The sequence below is a fragment of the Lathamus discolor genome, assembly GCF_037157495.1.
Source record: "Lathamus discolor isolate bLatDis1 chromosome W unlocalized genomic scaffold, bLatDis1.hap1 SUPER_W_unloc_1, whole genome shotgun sequence".
Taxonomy (NCBI): Eukaryota; Metazoa; Chordata; class Aves; order Psittaciformes; family Psittacidae; genus Lathamus; species Lathamus discolor.
Window position 1 is genome coordinate 983,512 of NW_027069096.1, and position 21,371 is coordinate 1,004,882.

General features: G+C 46.4%; 1 protein-coding gene across 10 annotated transcripts in view; it reads left to right on the plus strand.

Annotated features, from left to right (window-relative positions):
• Window positions 1-21,371, plus strand: part of LOC136006178 (ubiquitin-associated protein 2-like) — a 165,418-nt gene that overhangs the window by 115,134 nt on the left and 28,913 nt on the right. For 9 of the 10 annotated variants that reach the window (XR_010608999.1, XM_065664207.1, XM_065664209.1 and 6 more), the window contains 4 exons: window positions 1,736-1,814; window positions 2,434-2,648; window positions 4,409-4,508; window positions 4,592-4,699. Coding sequence is in view for 9 of the 10 variants with exons in the window: in XM_065664207.1 (XP_065520279.1) it covers window positions 1,736-1,814; window positions 2,434-2,648; window positions 4,409-4,508; window positions 4,592-4,699 (502 nt within the window). In the remaining variant the exon portion in view is untranslated. Of the gene's footprint in view, window positions 1-1,735; window positions 1,815-2,433; window positions 2,649-4,408; window positions 4,509-4,591; window positions 4,700-7,371; window positions 8,589-21,371 lie in introns of those variants that run through there. The other variant, XM_065664214.1, reaches the window with a different exon arrangement.

Genomic DNA, 21,371 nt, shown 5'->3' on the forward strand with positions numbered 1-21,371 from the left:
ACCTTAGGATCATCTAGTACCAACCCCCCTGCCATGGGCAGGGACACCTCACACTAGACCATGTCACTCAAGGCTCTGTCCAACCTGGCCTTGAACACTGCCAGGGGTGGACCATTCACCCCTTTTTGGGCAACCTGTTCCAGTGCCTGACCACCCTCACAGTAAAGAACTTCTTCCTTATATCTAACCTGAACTTCCCCTGTTTAAGTTGAAACCCATTTCCCCTTGTCCTATCACTACAGTCCCTGATGAAGAGTCCCTCTCCAGCATCCTTGTAGGCCCCCTTCAGTGCAGTGCTGTGTTTTTGACTTTCAGCCTGGGAACAGAACTGATAACACCAATGTTTTTAGTTGCTGCTCAGTAATGTTTACTCTGACCAAGGACTTTCTGAGTCTCATGCTCTGCCAGGGAGGAGGGGAAGTCGGGAGGAAGCAGAGACAGGACACCTGACCCAAACTAACCAAAGAGGTATTCCATACCACAGCACGTCCTGCCCACTATATAAACTGGGGGCAGTTACCCGGAAGGGCTAGGTCAGTTCTCGGTCGGGCTGGGTATTGGTCAGCAGGTAGTGAGCGGTTGTATTCTCTTCCCCTGTTATTTCCCTTATCATTATTATTATTGGTGATAGCAGTAGTGGTTTTGTGTTATACCTTAGTTGCTGGACTGTTCTTAACCTGTGGGAGTTACATTCTTTTGATTCTCCTCCCCATCCTTCAGGGAAGGAGGAAGGGGGGGTAGTGAGCAAGTGGCTGCGTGGTTCTGAGTTACCAGCTGGGCTTAAACCACGCCACCCACATGTGGAGTTCACCAAGAGAGGGAAGGGCAAACTTTTCTCTTTTTTGCCCAAACTGAAGACAAAATGCTGCTTTGGTTTTGATGGCATGTCCTGTCATCTTGAAGGGTGTGCTTTCTAGGGTAAGGACTGTCTTACCTTCCTGTAGAGGACCTAGAAGAATGTTCTTAGACAGTGTTCTCCAACTTTTGATCACACACCCCATCAGTAAAATTTTGTGAACACTCTCAATAAATTTTTATTTATAAATTTGAGACATATACTACTATATAAAACATACCTGAAAAAAAATTAAAAATGATAAGAGAAAGGTTAAACACAATTTTTATTTTTTTTTTTAATTTTATTTATTAATGGTACTTGAAACATTTTCTTTATGCACCCTAATGGATTGTCTTGCGCACCCCACTTTGGAGACTACTGATCTGAGGTCTCCTGTAATGTAGTTTAATTAAATTTTTCATTTCTTTTTATGTTTGTGCTGTTTTCCTAGCTGATGCTTTAACTTTTAGAAAAGAGGGTGTAGTACAAGGGTAAAACCTTTAGATTACATCTACGTTCTGATTACGGTCCTGGCCTGACCCCAGGTCTTTGGCCTCTGATGGGTCTCTTGTTCTTCCAGGTACAGTCTTGCTGAAATATGACAGCTCGGAGCTGAGGGTTGGGAGGGGAAAGCGTTTAGTTGCTGCCTTTAACTTACTATTAAGAGATTAAGTATTTGTATGTGATATTTAAAATGTCCATAAATTAAGTATATTTTGAAGTTGAGGCTCCAGGTAAATCTTCAGCTCCACTGGAAGCAATAAGGTCAGCTTCTACTCAAACTTCCTTTAGTTCTTGCTTTTTAAATTTTCTTATATGTATAACATGGGGTTCATAAGAGCTGTCCAGCTCTGTTATGGTTTCAACTGTCAATAAACAATGTTGTCTCTTTCTAAGGATTACTATGGAATTACATTCCCTGCTCCTGCAACCTTGACAGGCAGAGATGGAAGCCTTGCTAACAACCCATACTCAGGTGAGTGCTATTTAAAGATGAGGATGGTGAGATGTGCTAGTCATCCTGCCATTTCTGAAAGAGCATTTGATTTTCCCTTCTGTAAGCAGTTAAACCCATCAGTCCAAACTAGACAGACAAAAGTGAGCATCTCCCTCTCAACCCTGACACTGTGGGGTTTTTTTGTTTTTTTGTTTTATTTTTTTATTTTTTTTAAACCTTCATGGGTTTGGTCAGTAATTCATATGTGACTTCTTCTGGAAGTTGGGTAGCCTTTGAGAATAAGTGCAAAATTGTTACTAATGTAAACAGCTGTGAACCCAACAACCATTTGCTCTTTGGCTTTTTACTATACTTCTGCTTTTAACATATTTTATTGCAATGATCTGATAGCAATGAATAGCTCAGACTGTGTGAGATAGGTAAGTATTGGTTATCTCTACTTCATTAGTGGATTAGCCATGGCACAGAGTTTTGTGCCATGAACAGAGACCAGGAGAGTTCTTCCCATGAACAACTGCAGCCTTTGAAGTGTAGTATGTGCTCTCTTCTGTAGCTGTCTACTTGTATTCAGAGGATTTGAATCCTCCAATTTTGGGGTGCCTTTGATAGCTTTTCTGATCAGTTTGTTCTTTTGCAGGTGACATAACAAAATTTGGACACGGGGATTCTGCCTCCCCTGCTCCTACTACTACACTCGCCCAGCCGCAGCAGAACCAGCTGCAGACTCACCACACAACTCAGCAGCCCTTCCTCAACCCAACCCTGCCCCCGGGGTACAGCTACACTGGGTTACCTTATTATGCTGGTGTGCCTGGTGTACCCAATGCATTCCAGTATGGGCCAACCATGTTTGTAAGTCTGACAGACTAAGCTGTAACTCTCCTGACCTTGAAAGTTTCCAGGGATGGCACATCTACCACCTCTCTGGGCAATGTTTGTCCTGGGTTCAGCAGTAGCAGTCGTTTTTCTCCTTCTTGGTGCCTGGTGCAGTGCTGTGTTTTTGACTTTCAGCCTGGGAACAGCACTGATAACACCCGTGTTTTTAGTTGCTGCTCAGTAATGTTTACTCTGACCAAGGACTTTCCGAGTATCATGCTCTGCCAGGGAGGAGGGGAAGTCGGGAGGAAGCAGAGATGGGACACCTGACCCAAACTAACCAAAGGGGTGTTCCATACCACAGCATGTCATGCCCACTATATAAACTGGGGGCAGTTACCCGGAAAGGTCAGTCTGGGTATTGGTTGGCAGGTGTTGAGGTGTTGTATTCTCTTCCCTTGTTATCTCTCTTATCATTATTATTATTGGTGGTAGCAGTGGTGGTTTTGTGTTATACCTTAGTTACTGGACTGTTCTTATCTCAACCCATGGGAGTTAGATTCTTTTGATTCTCTTCCCCATCCCTCCGGGGGGGGGGGGGGGGGGAAGGGGGGGGGGTAGTGAGCAAGTAGCTGCGTGGTTCTGAGTTACCAGCTGGGCTTAAACCACGACACTGTTCCAGTGTCTCACCGCTCATAAAGTTTCTTCCTTATGTCCAATCTAAATCTACCCTCTTTCAGTTTAAAACCCTTGTCCCTTGTCCTGTCACTACAGGCCCTGGTAAAAAGTGTGTATCTTTCTTATAAGCCTTCTTTAAATCTTGAAAGGCTGCTATAAGGTCTCCCCAGAGCCTTCTCTTCTCCAGGCTGAACAACCCCAATTCAGACTTTTCTCATAGGTGTTCCATCCCTCTGATCATTTTCATGGGCCTCCTCTGGACCTCCTCTAACAGGTCCATCCATGTTTGTCTTGTGCTGAGGGTCCCAGAACTGGGTATAGTACTCCAGGTGGGGTCTCATGACAGCAGCATAGTCATCTTCCCCAGTCTGCAAGGGTTCTCCAAATATGTGCAAGCATGAGAAAATAGCTGCAGTCTCTTCCCTGAGAAAACAGGAAATTTAAAAGGCCAGAACTCATGGACTCCTGCACAGATTACTGTAAATAGCAGACAGCTACAGCTCATGGACTCAGTGTTCCTGAAAGCCTGTAGCAGCCTCTGGGGAGTCAGAGGGAGACCCAAAGCTGAGTCAGTAAGCTGAGTGCCTAGGAAGTCCTTTTGAGGATGGGGGGAGACCCCGTTAAGTCAGAGAGCAGGGCTGGTAGTCTCAGGAGGGAGGATATTACTTGGGAACAAGTGATGCTCTAGGCAGAATGGTAAATGAGTCTCTTTTAGGGCCCTGTAGGACTGTGTTTTATGAAACAGCTTCAGAAAAGAGTTGGTGTGTCACTTGATTCTGGAGGGATGGCACTGTGGTTGCTCCTTCTTGGGTTTGTGGGTTAGAATTTGCTTTTTACAGTCAGTATATGAAAGAAATATGCAACCTGTTCTGAAACATGGTTACACTGCAGTCAGAGGTGTGGCTCTGGCAGAAAACTTGAGGCTCATATAAAGCCACTACAGCAAGTTACTGCTGGAAGCATGAGTGCTATGTCCCATGCTATCCTACTGCTTCCAACTCTGGATTAAATTTCCCACATGAGGTGGAGGTGCCTTCCCCCTTAGATGGCAGAGGGAGCTTGTGTTTTATGTGCTGTTCCCCGGTTAACAGGTCCTTTTGTTCCCTTCCTTTGTCCAGGTACCTCCAGCATCTGCAAAACAGCATGGAGTCAACCTGAACACCCCATCGACTCCTTTCCAGCAAGTGAGTGGCTATGGGCAGCATGGCCACGGGGCAGGTATGCTTACCACTGCACTTCTCCCATGAGCGCCTGCCCAGCTGCTTGCACCCTCTAACACCTTGTCTTGTACACACTGGCAGGCTATGATGAATTAACACAGGGAACGGCAGCTGGAGATTACAGCAAAGGAGGCTACAGTGGGTCATCTCAAGCACAAAACAAATCTGCTGGCACTGGACCTGGGAAAGGTAACACGAGACTTGAGGTTGATATTGAGTGGGATTTAGTAGGGTCAATTCCCAGTGCTGTGCAGTGAACACAGCAGCCAGATCTAAACAGGGTCATGATCCGAGCTGTTTCTCCATCTCCCGTATACAAAATACTTTTTTTTTTTAACGGCACAAGTGTTCTTTCGAAACCTCATGGCTGAACTTTGTGTAAGGATTTGTGGCTGATGTGCAGCTTTGTCCAAAATTATACATGGGAGAAACGGTGAGCTGTTTCCTCTGCCAAATTTTCCTTGCTGAAGAATATAGTGGTCCTGCAACAGCGCTGTGTTTTTGAAGCCTAAGCAGCTAGATGCTGCTGCTGAAATGGTCCTCTGCCAAATGAAGGCTATAGTTTGAATTTCTTGACAGGATAATTGTGATAGCTGTCTGTTCACATATCTCTGGGCTGTTGTTTCAGCTGCTGTGTGTACACCCTGTAAATCATCACATTCTCGTGCCTAGAAGTGTAAAGTACAATATAATACTACTACTACTAAGGGAAATAACAAGGGGAGAGAATATAAAACTATGAGGGGAAAGGAAAAAAGTAAAACACTAACCAGCAGCAATGCACAGTACAGTTGCTCACCACCTGCTGACCGATACCCAGCCTGACCAAAGCAGCGATAGGTCCCTTCTGGGTAACTCCCCCCCAGTTTATATACTGGGCATGACGTGCTGTGGTATGGAATACCACTTTGGCTAGTTTGGGTCAGGTGTTCTGTCTCTGCTCTGTCCTGGCAGAGCATGAGAGTCAATTGCTGAGGGGTCAATTACTGAGGTGACTAGCTCAAGAGAGGATGCCTTCAACACCTGAGTGGGGTGAAGCTCAGCATCCAGGAGCCTCAACTCAGAGTGGCAAGAGCCACTGGGGAGCCTTAAGTGCTCAACAGGACTTGCCCAGGAGCCAGGAGCTCAGCTGAGGCAAGGAGCCAGGAGGAGCGGCACCAGCCCTGACTGGTTAAAAATCTGCCCTAGGGAGCTCGAGTGACCGGGAGTGCTGTGAAAAAGGGTGGGTTGAGGCAGTTTGCGCAGGCGAGCAGGATGGTGGGCAGTTGTCTTATGATCAGGACCCAGTCTGGGAGCTCTGTTCTGGCTGTCCCGGCAGTGGCCAGCATAGGCCAGCATAGGCACACAGACAGAGCCGATGAGAGGGGAGGCTGCAGTGCAGATCTCGGAGTGTAGAGGGTGCCTGCACTGCCCTCCTGAGGTGAGGGTGCACAATAGGCAGGGCTTTACTCGGTGTGCCCTGGTGAAGGTCCTCCTACAGCAGGGGGCTGACCTGTGGGATGCTGTTAATAGGCTGAAAGATGTCAGGGAAGCTGAGAAGAAGCAGGACTGCTTGCTCCAGGCCCAAACTGTGCAGGGGCCTCAACCATCCACTGTAGCTCATGGAGGAAAGAAGGAGGCTGTTAACCCAGGAAGCTGGGAAATACTAACAAAAAAAAAAAAAAAAATCCAACAAAAAAAAGGAGGAAGAGGACAATTAAAAGCAAGGGGTTTCCTCCTAAATCTGTTGTCCCCACCCAGAATTGCTTTGCTGTTCTGCAGGGGGCTAATGAGGAAACACACTCACACCAGGAAGAAATGGCTGATGCACTGGTGAAAAAGATCACTACTGGTGCTGCCAGGAAAAAGCATCAGGTCATAGTAGTAGGGGACTCTACTTTGAAAGGAACAAAGGCACCCATCTTTCGGCCTGACCCAGTCTCAAGGGAGGTGTGTTGCCTACCAGGGGAATGGATCAGGGATGTTGCAGAGAGGCTGCCTTGTCTAGTAAATCCCACTATTACCCACTTCTAGTCATCCATGTGGATGCTAGTGATATAGACAGCAGTAGCCAGAGAACATAAAGAAGGACTACAGAGCCCTGGGAGAGGTGGTTAGGGGCTCTGGAGCTCAGATAGTCTTTTCATCAATTGTCCAGGATAAAGGGGAGGACCTTAAAAAGGCTTGGAGGATTGGCCAGGTTAATAAATGGTTAGACCAGTGGTGCCATAGTCAGGGGTTTGGGTATTTAGAACATGGGACTCAATTTGGGAGGCCAGGTCTACTGGGGGCTGGTAGAGCTGGTCTGACAAAGAAGGGGAAGAACGGTTTTGGTAGGAGGCTTGCCAAGCTGGTCAAGGAAGCACTCCCAGTCAGTTGCCAGCACCTGTAATAAATGCTCAGAGCAATGTAGAGATATTCCAGCCACTCCAGCCAATGAGCTGGCTTAATTTGGAGCTCGGCTCAGATGCCTCTATACAAACACCTGTAGCATGGGGAACAAACAAGAGGAATTAGAGATGTGTGCATGTCTACGGGGGTATGATATAATAGGCATGGTGGGATGGCTTCTATGACTGGAATGTTGGTTACAGGCACTTTAGAAAAGACAGGCCTGGCAGACAGGGAGGGGGAGTTGCTATTTCTGTTAGGGATGGGCTGGAGAGTATGGAACTCTGTCTGGGGACAGGTGAGCAGTCGACAGAGAGTTTGTGGGTCAGGGTTAAAGGGAGAAAAGTGATGGGAGACATTACTGTGGGGATCTGTTACAGACCACCTGATCAAGACATGAATGAAGTGATCTATAGACAGATAGGAACAGCCTCACACTCACAGTCCCTTGTCCTCATGGGGGACTTCAACCATCCTGATATCTGTTGCAGGGAGGGTACGGACCCGCACAAGCAGTCCAGGAGGTTCCTTGATTGTGTGGAAGACACCTTCCTTCTGCAAGTAATAGAGAAGCTGACAAGGAGAGGTGCCATGCTTGACCCCGTGCTCACCAACAGGGAAGACCTTGTTGGAAATGTGATGCTCCAGGACAGCCTCGGTTGCAACGATCACAAGATGGTCGAATTTGAGATCCTCAGGACAGTGAGAAGAGCGTGCAGCAAGCTCACTGCCCTGGACTTCAGGAGAGCAAACTCTGGCCTCTTCAGGAACCTGCTTAGTAAGGTTCCATGGGATATAGCCCTAGAGGGCAGGAGGGCCCAAGACTGTTGGTTGATATTCAAGGATCACCTACTACAAGCTCAGGAGTGTTGCATCCCAACTAGAAGAAAGTGCAGCAGGAGGCTCAGGAGACCTCCTTGGATGGATAAGGACTTGCTGAGGAAAGTTCAAAGGAAAAAAGAGGCTTATAAAAGGTGTAAACAAGGACAGGTGGCCTGGGTAGAGTACAGGGATGTTGTCTGGGAAGTTAGGGACCACCCTAGGGAAGTTAGGGACCACCCTAGGAAAGCTAAGGCCCAGTTAGAATTAAACTTGGCTAGGGATGTGAAAAATAACAGGAAAGGATTCTATAGGTATGTTGCAAACAAAAAACAGACTAGGGACAATGTGGGCCCTCTCCGGAAGCTATCAGATGAACTGGCTACCCTGGGTTTAGAGAAGGCTGAGGTTCTTAATGACTTCTTTGCCTCCGTCTTCACTGGCAAATGCTCTGGCCACATCACCCAAGTTTTGGAAGGCAGATGCAGGGACTGTGAGAATGAAGACCTTGGGCCCACTGTAGGAGAGGATCTGGTTCGAGACCATCTTAAGAACCTGAATGTACACAAGTTCATGGGACCTGATGAAATCCATCCGTAGGTCCTGAAGGAGCTGGCGAATGAAGTTGCTAAGCTACTGTCCATCATATTTGAAAAATCATGGCAGTCAGGTGAAGTTCTCAATGACTGGAAAAAGGGAAATATAACCCCCATTTTCAAGAAGGGGAAAATGGAAGACCCGGGGAATTACAGACCAGTCAGTCTCACCTCTGTGCCTGGTTAAATCTTGGAGCACATTCTCCTGGAAGGCATGCTAAGGCACATGAAAAACAACAAGGTGCTTGGTGACAGCCAGCATGGCTTCACTAAGGGGAAATCCTGCCTGACCAATTTGGTGGCCTTCTATGATGTGGCTACGGAACTGATGGACAGGGGCAGAGCAGTTGATGTCATCTACCTGGACTTGTGCAAAGCGTTTGGCACTATACAGCACAACATCCTTGTCTCTAAGTTGGAGAGACATCAATTTGAAAGGTGGACCACTCGGTGGATAAAGAACTGGCTGGATGGCTACACTCAAAGAGTTGTGGTCAATGGCTCAATGTCCGGCTGGAGACCAGTAACGAGTGGTGTCCCTCAGGGATCTGTGTTGGGACCAGTCTTGTTCAACATCTTTGTCGATGTCCTGGGTTCAGCAGTAGCGGTCGTTTTTCTCCTTCTTGGTGGCTGCTTCAGTGCTGTGTTTTTGACTTTCAGCCTGGGAGCAACGCTGATAACACCGATGTTTTTGGTTTCTGCTTAGTAATGTGTAGTCTGACCAAGGACTTTCTGAGTCTCATGCTCTGCCAGGGAGGAGGGGAGGCCAGGAGGAAGCAGAGACAGGACACCTGACCCAAACATACCAAAGCGGTATTCCATACCACAGCATGTCATGCCCACTATATAAACTGGGGGCAGTTACCCGGAAGGGCTAGGTCAGTTCTCGGTCGGGGTGGGTATCGGTCAGCGGGTAGTGAGCGGTTGTATTCTCTTCCCTTGTTATTTCCCTTATCATTATTATTATTGGTGGTAGCAGTAGTGGTTTTGTGTTATACCTTAGTTACTGGACTGTTCTTATTTCAACCTGTGGCAGTTACATTCTTTCTATTCTCCTCCCCATCTCTCTGGGAGCAGGGAAGGAAGGGGGGGGGGAGTGAGTGAACAGCTGCGTGGTTTCTGAGTGCAGGCTGGGCTTAAACCATGACAGTTGTTTTTGCTGCCCAATCTGGGCACGAAGGGTTGAGATAACGACAGATCTGACTGGAGTGTGTCTAATTGTATTTGTGATAAGCATTCTTTGTTTTGGATTAATAGTCACTCATCACAATGCTGATTTATTGGCTCTCAAAGTTGTTGCTCTTGATCTCACAGTTCCAGTATGTCACAGAATCACAGAATGGTTAGGGTTGGAAAGGACCTCAAGATCATCTAGTTCCAACCCCCCTGCCATTAGAGCCAGTATTTGCTGTGTTAGTGTTTTTCCGCTGGAGGCCTTGGGCTAAGGTTCTTGTGTCGTTGTACTTTATGGCAATGACTTGTAATACAATAGAATCAATGACCGTGAAACTCATCTGGCTTGCGTTCCCAGTGTGGTCACCACCTCTATACCTTGCTGTACCTAGGAAGTATATAATAGAAGTGTTTAACAATTATGCATTTTTTTTTTTCCTCCTTGGGTGGTCAAACCCGTGAGGGAGACATTCCCTTACGCTCCCCCCCCCAAACGTTTACAGCATCATTTGAGAGTTCTGAAGGTTTTGAATGGCCTTTAGGTACCCTTGAGACCTACCTGCTGATTGTGTTGGGGATCACCATGTTGGCACATATACAGAGTGTCTTTTACCCACAATCATTTTGTCTGATCTCAAGAGTTAAGCAGAGTTGGGTTTGGGCCTTGTCTAGGTTTAGACAACAATATAAGAGGACCAGGAGTTTTTCCCCCAGGCTGGACAGTCATGAATGGCAGGGTGTATGGGATAGTATGGGCAAGTATCTAGGCCAGTGGGCCCCTCCAGTGCTTTGGAATTTCACCACTGAACAAGTGCAAAATCCAGAAAAAATAGTAAAACACTTAAATGAGGTGTGTTGGCATTCTGGCCATACCAGAGAGGGACAAATCATGGCAACTTGCTGGGGCTTGGCCTGTGCTTACAGGGCCTTGTTCAACACTATCCAGCACCTTCAAAAGGAAAAAAATGTCCTTGGATCTGATGGCAAAGCAACAGGCAGTGTAGCTACTCCAGCTCCAAGCACAGCAGCTACACCAGCCCCAGTGACAAGTACAGCAGCTACCCAAACTCCAAGTGCAACAGACAGCACAGCTACTCCCACTCCAAGTACAGCAGCTACACCAGAGGACCAATTCGTGCCAATATTGGTTGCCCCTGTAGGCAAGGGGAAAAGCAAAAAATAGGCAAGAAAGATGAAGCAAGATGAAGAAACTGTGTACTCACCACCCAGGACAGCATCTGACAAGGAATTATTAGTATGTCAATCAGAGGAAGTAGAGGTGACGTCTCGACCCCAGACCTCAACTGAGCTACAGAATATGTGAAAAGATTTTACCCGTCAACCAGGGGAGCACATCATCACCTCATTGCTCTGATGCTGGGACAGTGGGGCCAATGGTCACGAACTAGAAGATAGGGAAGCCACGCAGCTGGGATCACTTGCAAGGAAGAAGGAATTGACAAAGCAATTGCAAGAGGGAAAAAGTCTCTCAGTCTTTGGAGGCGGCTCTTGGCAGCTGTGAAAGAAAGGTTTCCATACAAGGACAGTGTTATGAGTTGTTTGGCCAAGTAGACTTCTCTAGAGAAAGGCATCCAGTCTATGAGGGAATCAGCTATTGTAGAGATGATATATCGCATCAAGCCAAATAATGGGGATGCACCCATAGATCCAGATGAAGTTGAATGTACATGACCCATGTGGAGGAAATTTACACGGAATGCACCCTCATCATATGCCCATTCATTTGCAACAGTAACCTGGAATGATATAGTACCACCAACAGTGCATGAAATGATTCATAAACTCTGAGAGTTTGAAGACAGTCTCACCTATTCCATCCTTTCAGCTGTGGAAATACTGTCCCAGGACCTCAAACAATTGAGAGACAATCTACCCTATCTATCCAGCTCCCAAAGCGTACCAATCCATGTCTCAGCTATTAACAACAGGCGTCCTACTGCTCGAGAGAGAAGATATAGGAGGTACATGCCATGGGCCACCCTATGGTTTTACCTGTGGGATCATGGAGAAGACATGATGAAGTGGGATGGAAAACGTACTTCAGTTTTGGAGGAACGAGTGCGTGAACTGAAGAGGAGAACAAAGGTCAAGGATGATGGTCCCATGAAAGCTGAGGCTTCAGTCTCTGGTGAGCAGGTTCCCAGATGGGAGTGGAAGAGCTGATTTTACTACAGCTCCTGTGATAAAGACTAATCCCTGTCAACAAGACATAAGTGACCAATGTGATGACTATTAGAGGGGCCCTACCTCCAGCCAGGTGGAGGTAGGGGATAATCGGATTTACTGGACTGTGTGGATCAGGTGGCCTGGCACATCAGTCCCACAAAAGTATAAGGCTCTAGTAGATACCAGTGCACAGTGTAACCTGATGCCATCAAGCTGTCAAGGGGTGGAACCCATCTCTATTTCTGGAGTGACAGGAGGATCCCAAGAGTTGACAGTATTGGAGGCTGAAATCAGCCTGACTGGGAGGAAATGGCAAATGCACCCCATTGTGACTGGACCAGAGGCTGCATGCATCCTCGGCATAGACTACCTAAGGAGAGGGTACTTCAAAGACAAGGAAGGGTACCAATGGGCTTTTGGTATTGCTGCCTTGGAGAGAGAGGAAATTGAGCAGCTGTCCACCTTGCCTGGTCTCTCAGAGGATCCTTCTGTTGTGGGGTTGCTGAAAGTCGAAGAACAAGTGCCAGTTGCGACCACAACAATGCATGGGTGGCAAAATCGCACCAAATGAGAGTCTCTGATTCCCATCAATAATCTGATCCGTAGACTGGAGAGCCAAAGAGTAATGAGCAGGACCAGTGCAAAAATCTAACGGAGAGAAGAGACTAATAGTAGCCTATCATGGCCTGAACGAAGTCACACCACCATTGAGTGCTGCCATACTGGATATGCTAGAACTTCATTATGAACTAGAGTCCAAGGAAGCCAAGTGGAATGCCACAATTGATATTCCCAATGCATTTTTCTCAGTCCCTTTGGCAGCAGAGTGCAGGCCACAGTTCGCTTTACCTTGGAGGGGCGTCCAGTACACTTGGAATCGACTGCCCCAGGGGTGGAAACACAGCCCTACCATCTGCCATGGAGTGATCCAGACTGCACTGGACAGGGACAAGCTCCAGAACACCTGCAATACATTGATGACATTATCATGTAGGGTGATACAGCAGAAGAAGTCTTTGAGAAAGGGAGGAAAATAATCCAAAACCTGCTGAAAGTTGGTTTTGCCATAAAACGAGTAAGGTCAAGGGACCTGCACAGGAGATTCAGTTTTTGGGAATAAGGTGGCAAGATGGACGTAGACAGATCCCCACAGATGTGATCAACAAGATAACAGCAATGTCTCCACCAACTAATAAGAAAGAAACACAAGCTTTCTTGGGTTCTGTGGGGTTTTGGAGAATGCACATCCCAAATTACAGTTTGATTGTAATCTCTCTCTGTCATGTGACCCAGAAGAAGAATGGTTTTAAAATGGGGCCCTGAGCAACAACAAGCCTTTGAGCAAATTAAATGAGAGATTGTTCACGCAGTAGCCCTTGGACCAGTCTGGACCGGGCCAGATGTAAAAAATGTACTGTACACCGCAGCTGGGGAAAATGGTCCTACCTGGAGCCTCTGGCAGAAAGCTCCAGAGGAGACTAAAGGTCGACCCCTTGGCTTTTGGAGTCGGGGATACAGAGAATCTGAGGCCAGCTATACCCCAACTGAAAAAGAGATACTGGCAGCCTATGAAGGGGTTCCAGCTGCTTTTGAAGTGATAGGCACTGAAGCACAGCTCCTCCTGACACCCCGCTTGCCTGTGCTGGGCTGGATGTTCAAAGGTAGGAAATCCTCTACACATCATGAAACTGATGCTACATGGAGTAAGTGGGCTGCACTAATTACACAATGAGCTTGAATGGGAAATCCCAGTCGTCCAGGCATTCTAGAAGTCATCATGGACTGGCCAGAGGGCAAAGATTTCGAAATGTCACCAAAGGAGGAGGTGATGCGTGCTGAAGAGGCCCCACCATATAATAATCTGTCAGAAAGTGAAAAGCACGATGCCTTGTTTACGGATGTGTCCTGCCTTATTGTGGGAAAGCATCAGAGATGGAAGGCAGCTGTATGGAGTCCCTGATGACAAGTTGCAGAAACTGCTGAAGGTGAGGGTGAATCGAGTCAGTTTGCTGAGGTGAAAGCCATCCAGGTGGCCCTGGACATTGCTGAATGAAAAAAGTGGCCAGTACTTTATCTCTATACTGACTCATGGATGGTGGCAAATGCCCTGTGGGGGTGGTTGCAGCAATGGAAGCAGAGCAACTGGCAACGCAGAGGTAAACCCATCTGGGCTGCTGCACTGTGGCAAAATATTGCTGCCCGGGTGCAGAACCTGGTGGTGAAGGCACGTCCCGTAGATGCTCATGTACCCAAGAGTCAGGAAACTGAAGAACACCAAACAACGAACAAGTGGATAAAGCTGCTAAGATTGAAGTGGCTCAGATGGACTTAGATTGGCAACATAAGGGTGAATTAGTTTTGGCCCGGTGGGCCCATGATGCTTCAGGCCATCAGGGCAGAGATGCAACATATAGATGGGCTCGTGACCCATTGGTGGACTTAACAATGGACACTATTGCCCATGTTATTAATGAGTGTGAAACATACTGCAATTGAGCAAGCTAAACGGTTACAGCTTCTTTGGTATGGAGGACGATGGCTGAAGTGCAAAATATGGGGTGTGATTCAGAGAAAACTCCAGGAACAAACTTGCCAACAAATTTTCAAGCTGACAAGCAGGTATTCTTTATTGCGGCGCTGGGAGACACAGGGGATAGCTCCTCCTAACGTGTGTCTCTCTGTTGCTACACAAGCCGTCCTTATATAGTTCCTGGGCATACATACATTACGTCATTTTCCAGAAAGTTCCTCGCATGTGTACAGAATTGTGGTGGTAGTCTCTGAGGGTCGTTTACTTCTTCCAACAATCTTCATCACTTCTGGTAGCCTTTGGAGCACACGCAGTAGATGCTCATACCAGTTTAATTGGTTCGTTAGCACCGGAGACATAATAATCCTATCCTCCTACTTATCAGTTAGTTTAACTGTAGCCCATCCTGGACACCTGCCATTCCCAGATACTCCTTATCCCTGTGTCCTGTTCTTCTAGACTGTTTTTCTTAAAACTGTGTCAACTATAACAATTTATCTTGTACAAGAATGCTCAGTGTGTTCTCTAGCTGCACTCAATTTTTTTTTCTATGTATCATGCACTTTAGTAATTTTCCACTGCTACTGTTACAAAGCCATCAAACTTAACATTACTTAAAACTGATTCTAAAGGTTTATACATTCCATTTTGTGATTTTGTGTCCCCCTTGTCTCAAATTCCCCCTTTTTCCGTCCTCTTGCAAATTCTTTTGCAACATTTTATATATTACCATTGCCATCAAAAGTCTTTTTGAAATAACTTCCTGTTTCTATTTGGTGCTTAATTTCATTCCTTTTCCAGTCTTCATAATTTATCGTAGATCATTTACAACACCAGAGGGAACATTGTATCATACCACAAGTAATCAATATTAAAATAATTGACACCAATATACCTGCAACCAGTTGCCTCAACCAGGAGAGATCAGGTAACCATGAAGTTAACTTTTTCCATATTTTTTCAAAACCCCAGGAGGTGTCATCCATGGCCATTTCATGAAATATCTTTGTTTCCAATTTTCCTCCAGATGTTTCAATTCTGCCACTTTGGTCTATATAGGAACAACAACTTTCACTGATTATGGAACAAGCTCCTCCTTGTGATGCCAGTAGCATGTCTAGAACCATTCGGTTTTGTAATACTACCTTAGATAGGCTGGTTCTCTCTTGTTGTTCTGCCTGGATTATATCAATGTTTTTACTTTCCATTTCCTCTATGGTTGCTGATATATTTACAGTTGCTTTCTCTAATTCACTTACTCCCAAAGATGGAATTAGCCCTCTTACAAAACTACGAAATGCAGTGTGACGTTCAATAATAGGGTTAAACCTTTGCTTAATCCGTTTAGCAAAACTTCTAATCCAGGTCCCAGAAGGATACGTGTCGATAATAATTAAAGTAGGTATTACAGCACCTAAGGTGCTTGCCCCCTTCCAGCTGGGGACTAGAGTCTTATAAACATTTTATCCTCATAACCAATGCCATCCTTTCCCTTTAGGAACGGGCCACCACTGGACTACAATACCCTCTATATTAACAGTATGATTGCAATTTGAATGGTGATCTACATCTGTGGCATTTGAACAAGCATGATCTCCTACCCTGGTTCCTGGTGTAATACATCTTTGTGCACAGGTGTAATATTTATTACCTGGATTAGGATTAACTATTCCAAATTTTAACCTTTTGTTCGAATACAGATTACTAGTGTTCACCCACAAATTTGTCCATGAGACAGTGTTAGGAATTGGAACTCCAGTTAATGGGAGATCCAGGCTTTCTCCTGATTTAGGCAACAATGCACACACCCAACAGTCACTACGATTGAAAACCTTAGTGACATTCTGCACTAATTTCAGGTATAAATTCTGGTCCCAATCTTGTGCGCCAGTTATCATACGAGTTTAAATTATGACCGACGCAATTTCATATGCAAGGGTCCTGAAGGTTCGATCTGCCATGTCTTCTCTGGCTCTGGTGCTGTCTTTATGCTTGAATAATGTATCCAAGCAGGTTGTTCCTTTATCTTCACTGCTGTGAAGGTGGTCAGTAATCTCTGGTATGGTCCGCTCCACTTCTCCTGTAGAGGATCTCCTGAAAAGTTCTTAACATAAACCCAGTCTCCAGATCTGAAAGGGTGAATCGGATAATCCAAACATCTTGCTCTTGTCCTTACTATTCTCTTATTTATCTCCTCCAACTGTTTTCCCAGATTGATCAGAAACTGTCAGAGATAGCCTTCCCCCACTTCTTGAAGACTTTCTCCTTTAAACTGGGACTGATATGGTCTTCCATACAAAATCTTAAATGGGCTAACCTCTTTTTTCGACCGAGGTTTAGTTCTAATTCTTAATAGAGCCAGTGGTAAAGCTTGGTACCAATATAAATTTGTTTCCTGACATATTTTACTAATCTGTTGTTTAATCAGATGGTTCATCTTTTCTACTTGCCCACTGGCCTGAGGCCTGTGTGGAACATGTAGTTACCAATCAATTTCTAAATTTTTTTATAATTTCTCGTAACAATTTTGCACTAAATTGTGAATCTCGGTCTGAAGAAATTGCCTCTGGTACTCCAAAACGAGGTATGATCTCGTTAAATAAGGTTTTAATCACTTGTCTTGCATTATTTATCCTACAAGGGAATCACAGAATCCCAAGGGTTGGAAGGGACCTCAAAAGATCATCTAGTCCAACCCCCCTGCAAGAGCAGGGTAACCTACAGTACATCACACAGGAACTTGTCCAGGCGGGCCTTGAATATCTCCAGTGTAGGAGACTCCACAACCCCCCTGGGCAACCTGTTCCAGTGCTCTGTCACTCTTACAGTAAAGAAGTTCTTCCTGATGTTAACGTGGAACTTCCTATGTTCCAGTTTACACCCATTGCCCCTTGTCCTATCACTGGATATCACTGAAAAAAGCCTAGCTCCATCATCCTGACACCTACCCTTCACATATTTGTAAACATTAATGAGGTCACCCCTCAGTCTCCTCTTTTGCAAGCTAAAGAGACCCAGCTCCCTCAGCCTCTCCTCATAAGGGAGATGTTCCACTCCCTTAATCATCTTTGTGGCTCTGCGCTGGACTCCTTCAAGCAATTCCCTGTCCTTCTTGAACAGAGGGGCCCAGAACTGGATGCAATATTCCAGATGCGGCCTCACCAAGGCTGAGTAGAGGGGGAGGAGAACCTCTCTTGACTTACTAACCACTCCCTTTCTAATGCACCCTAAGATGCCATTTGCCTTCTTGGCCACAAGAGCACATTGCTGGCTCATGGTCATCCTCCTATCCACCAGGACCCCCAGGTCCCTTTCCCCTTCACTACTTTCCAGCAGGTCAACCCCCAACCTGTACTGGTACATGGGGTTGTTCTTCCCCAGACGCAAGACTCTACACTTGCCCTTGTTAAATTTCATCAAGTTTCTCCCCGCCCAACTCTCCAGCCTGTCCAGGTCTCGCTGAATGGCAGCACAGTCCTCTGGTGTGTCAGCCACTCCTCCCAGTTTTGTGTCATCAGCAAACTTGCTGAGGGTGCACTCAGTTCCCTCATCCAGGTCATTGATGAAAATATTAAACAGCACCGGTCCCAGCACCGACCCCTGAGGAACTCCACTAGTCACAGACCTCCAGCTAGATTCTGCGCCATTGACCACAACTCTCTGCCTTCTTCCTTTCAACCAGTTCTCGATCCACCTCACTACTTAATCGTCAAGCCCACACTTCCTCAGCTTATCTATGAGGATGCTGTGGGAGACAGTATCAAATGCCTTACTGAAATCAAGAAAAACCACATCTACCGCTCTACCATCATCCCTCCACCTAGTCACTTCCTCATAGAAGGCTATAAGGTTGGTCATACATGACTTCCCCCTCATAAAACCATGTTGGCTGTTCTTAATGACCCCCTCATCCTTGATATGCCTAGTGATGGAGTCAAGAATAAGTTGTTCCATCATCTTTCCAGGGATGGAGGTAAGGCTGACCGGTCTATAATTACCCGGGTCCTCCTTCTTGCCCTTCTTATAGATTGGTGTGACCTTTGCCATCCGCCAATCCTCAGGCACCTCGCCCATTTCCCACGACTTACCAAAGATGATGGAAAGTGGCCTAGCAATGACCTCCGCCAGCTCCCTCAGCACCCGTGGGTGCATTCCATCCGGACCCATCGATTTACAGATGTCCAGTTTGCATAGCTGATCCCTAACCCAATCCTCATCTACCAAAGCAAACTCCTCCTTTGTCCTGACTCCTTCTGGGGCTATAGAAATCCGGGGCCCTCGGGGAGAGTCTGCAGGAGTAAAGACAGAGGCAAAGAAGGCATTCAGCACCTCTGCCTTCTTTATATCCTCTGTCTCCAGGGTACCCACTTCGTTCAGCAGTGGGCCTATATTGCCTCTTGTTTTAGTTTTATTTGCTATGTATTTGAAGAAGCCCTTTCTATTGTCTTTAACCCGACTAGCAAGATTGAGTTCCAAGGAGGCCTTAGCTGTCCTAATTGCCTCCCTACATCCTCTAACAACTGTCCTATATTCCTCCCAAGCGGCCAGCCCCTCCTTCCATAATCCATAGATTCTCCTTTTCCACTTGAGTTTGCCCAGCAGCTCCTTGTTTAACCACGCCGGTCTCCTAGATCCCTTACTTGACTTCCTACTCATTGGGACGCTCCGATCCTGAGCTTGGAAGAAGCAGTCCTTGAATGCTAACCAACTATCTTGAGCCCCTTTACCGCCTAGTACACTTTCCCATGAGACTTCCCTTAGCAGTTGACTGAAGAGGCCAAAGTTGGCCCTTCGGAAATCCAGAACTGTGGCTTTGCTAGGTATTCTGTTCCTCCCACACAGGATCCTAAACTCCACCATCTCATGGTCACTGCAGCCAAGGCTGCCATTGACCGTCACCACTTCGACCAAACCCTCCTTGTTGGCGAGTACTAAATCTAGCAGCGCTGCTCCCCTAGTTGGTACGTCCACCATTTGCATTAAGAAATTATCATCAATGCACTCGAGGAACCTCCTAGACTGTGAATGACTGGCTGTGTGAGTCTTCCAGCAAATATCGGGGTAATTAAAGTCCCCCACGACGACTAAGGCATGTAGTCGTGAGGCTACTTCCAGTTGCCTGTAGAAAGCCTCATCAACTCCTTCGTCCTGATCAGGAGGTCTGTAATAGACCCCCACAACTGTATCACCCGTGCCAGTCAGCCCCTTGATTCGTACCCACAGACATTCCACTTGCTCCTCATCCGACCCCGGACAGAACTCAATACATTGCTTCTGGCCAGCATTAAAAAGTATCCTTTAACACCGACAAATATCGATAACCTCCTTTTCTTGGTAATTCAGAAAAATCTGTTTGCCACTGCTGTCCCGGATAACTTCCTCTCACAATTGTCCCAATTTGATTTCTATTTTCAGTTTTAGGATTATTCTTAAGACATAGCTGACATTGTTTTGTTACTAATTGAACTGTGGTGTATAGATTCCTTCCTACAATTTGTTTGTTTAAGTATTTATAGAAAGAGTTACTACCACAATGAGTTTTATTATGTTCCTCTTGAACTAACTTCTAGAGTTGGTTATAGGGGATTACAATTCACCCATCAGGTATCCGAACCCCACCCTCTTTATTTTCCTGTCCTTTTAGATCTTGAATCAATTTTCTATCCTCTTTTGAAAACCTAGGTTTAGATTTCTCAATTGTTAGTTTGCCATCAGGGATTAAGGACATGATTTTAGACTGTTCAGCTGCTTGTTTGGCTTCAAAATCAGCCAAATTATTTCCAGTTTCCTGATCATAATCACCTTGCTGATGCTCTCTACAGTACATAATAGCCACTTCTTCAAGTAGCTGAACAGCTTCCAGTAATTGTAGAATTTCTGTAGCATAGAATCATAGAATAGTTAGGGTTGGAAAGGACCTCAAGATCATCTAGTTCCAACACCCCTGCCACGGGCAGGGACACCTCACACTCAACCATCCCACACAAGACTTCATCCAACTTGGCCTTGAACACCGCCAGGGATGGAGCACTCACAACCTCCCTCAACAACCAATTCCAGTGTCTCACCACCCTAACAGGAAAGAATTTCCTCCTTATATCCAATCTAAGCTTCCCCTGTTTAAGTTCTAACCCGTTACCCCTTGTCCTGTCACTACAGTCCCTGATGAAGAGTCCCTCCCCAGCATCCCTATAGGCCCCCTTCAGATACTGGAAGGCTGCTATTAGGTCTCCACGCAGCCTTCTCTTCTCCAGGCTGAACAGCCCCAACTTCCTCAACCTATCTTCATATGGGAGGTGCTCCAGTCCCCTGATCATCCTCGTGGCCTCCTCTGGACTTGTTCCAGCAGTTCCATGTCCTTTTTATGTTGAGGACACCAGAACTGCACACAATACTCCAGGTGAGGTCTCACAAAAGCAGAGTAGAGGGGCAGGATCATGTCTTTCGACCTGCTGGTCACGCTCCTTTTGATGCAGCCCAGGATACAGTTGGCTTTCTGGGCTGCGAGCGCACACTGCCGGCTCATGTTCATTTTCTCATAGACCAGCACCCCCAAGTCCTTCTCTGCAGGGCCGCTCTGAATCTCTTCTTTGCCCAATCTGTAGCTGTGCTTAGGATTGCTCTGACCCAGGTGTAGGACCTTGCACTTGTCGTGGTTGAACTTCATAAGGTTGGCATCAGCCCACCTTACAAGCATGTCAAGGTCCCTCTGGAAGGCATCCCTTCCCCCCAGCATATGAACCGGACCACACAGCTTGGTGTCATCGGCAAACTTGCTGAGGGCGCACTCAATCCCACTGTCCATGTCAGCGATGAATATGTTAAGACCGGTCCCAACACCGACCCCTGAGGGACACCACTCGTTACCGGTCTCCATCCAGACATCGAGCCATTGACCACAACTCTTTGTGTGCGGCCATCCAGCCAGTTCTTTATCCACCGAGTGGTCCATCCATCAAATTGATATCTCTCCAATTTAGAGAGAAGGATTTTGTGTGGGACAGTGTCAAACGTTTTGCACAATTCCAGGTAGATGACATCAACTGCTTTACCCTTGTCCATCAGTTCGGTAGCCCCATCATAGAAGGCCACCAAATTGGTCAGGCAGGATTTCCCCTTAGTGAAGCCATGCTGGCTGTCACCAAGCACCGTTTTGTTTTTCATGTGCCTTAGCATGCCTTCCAGG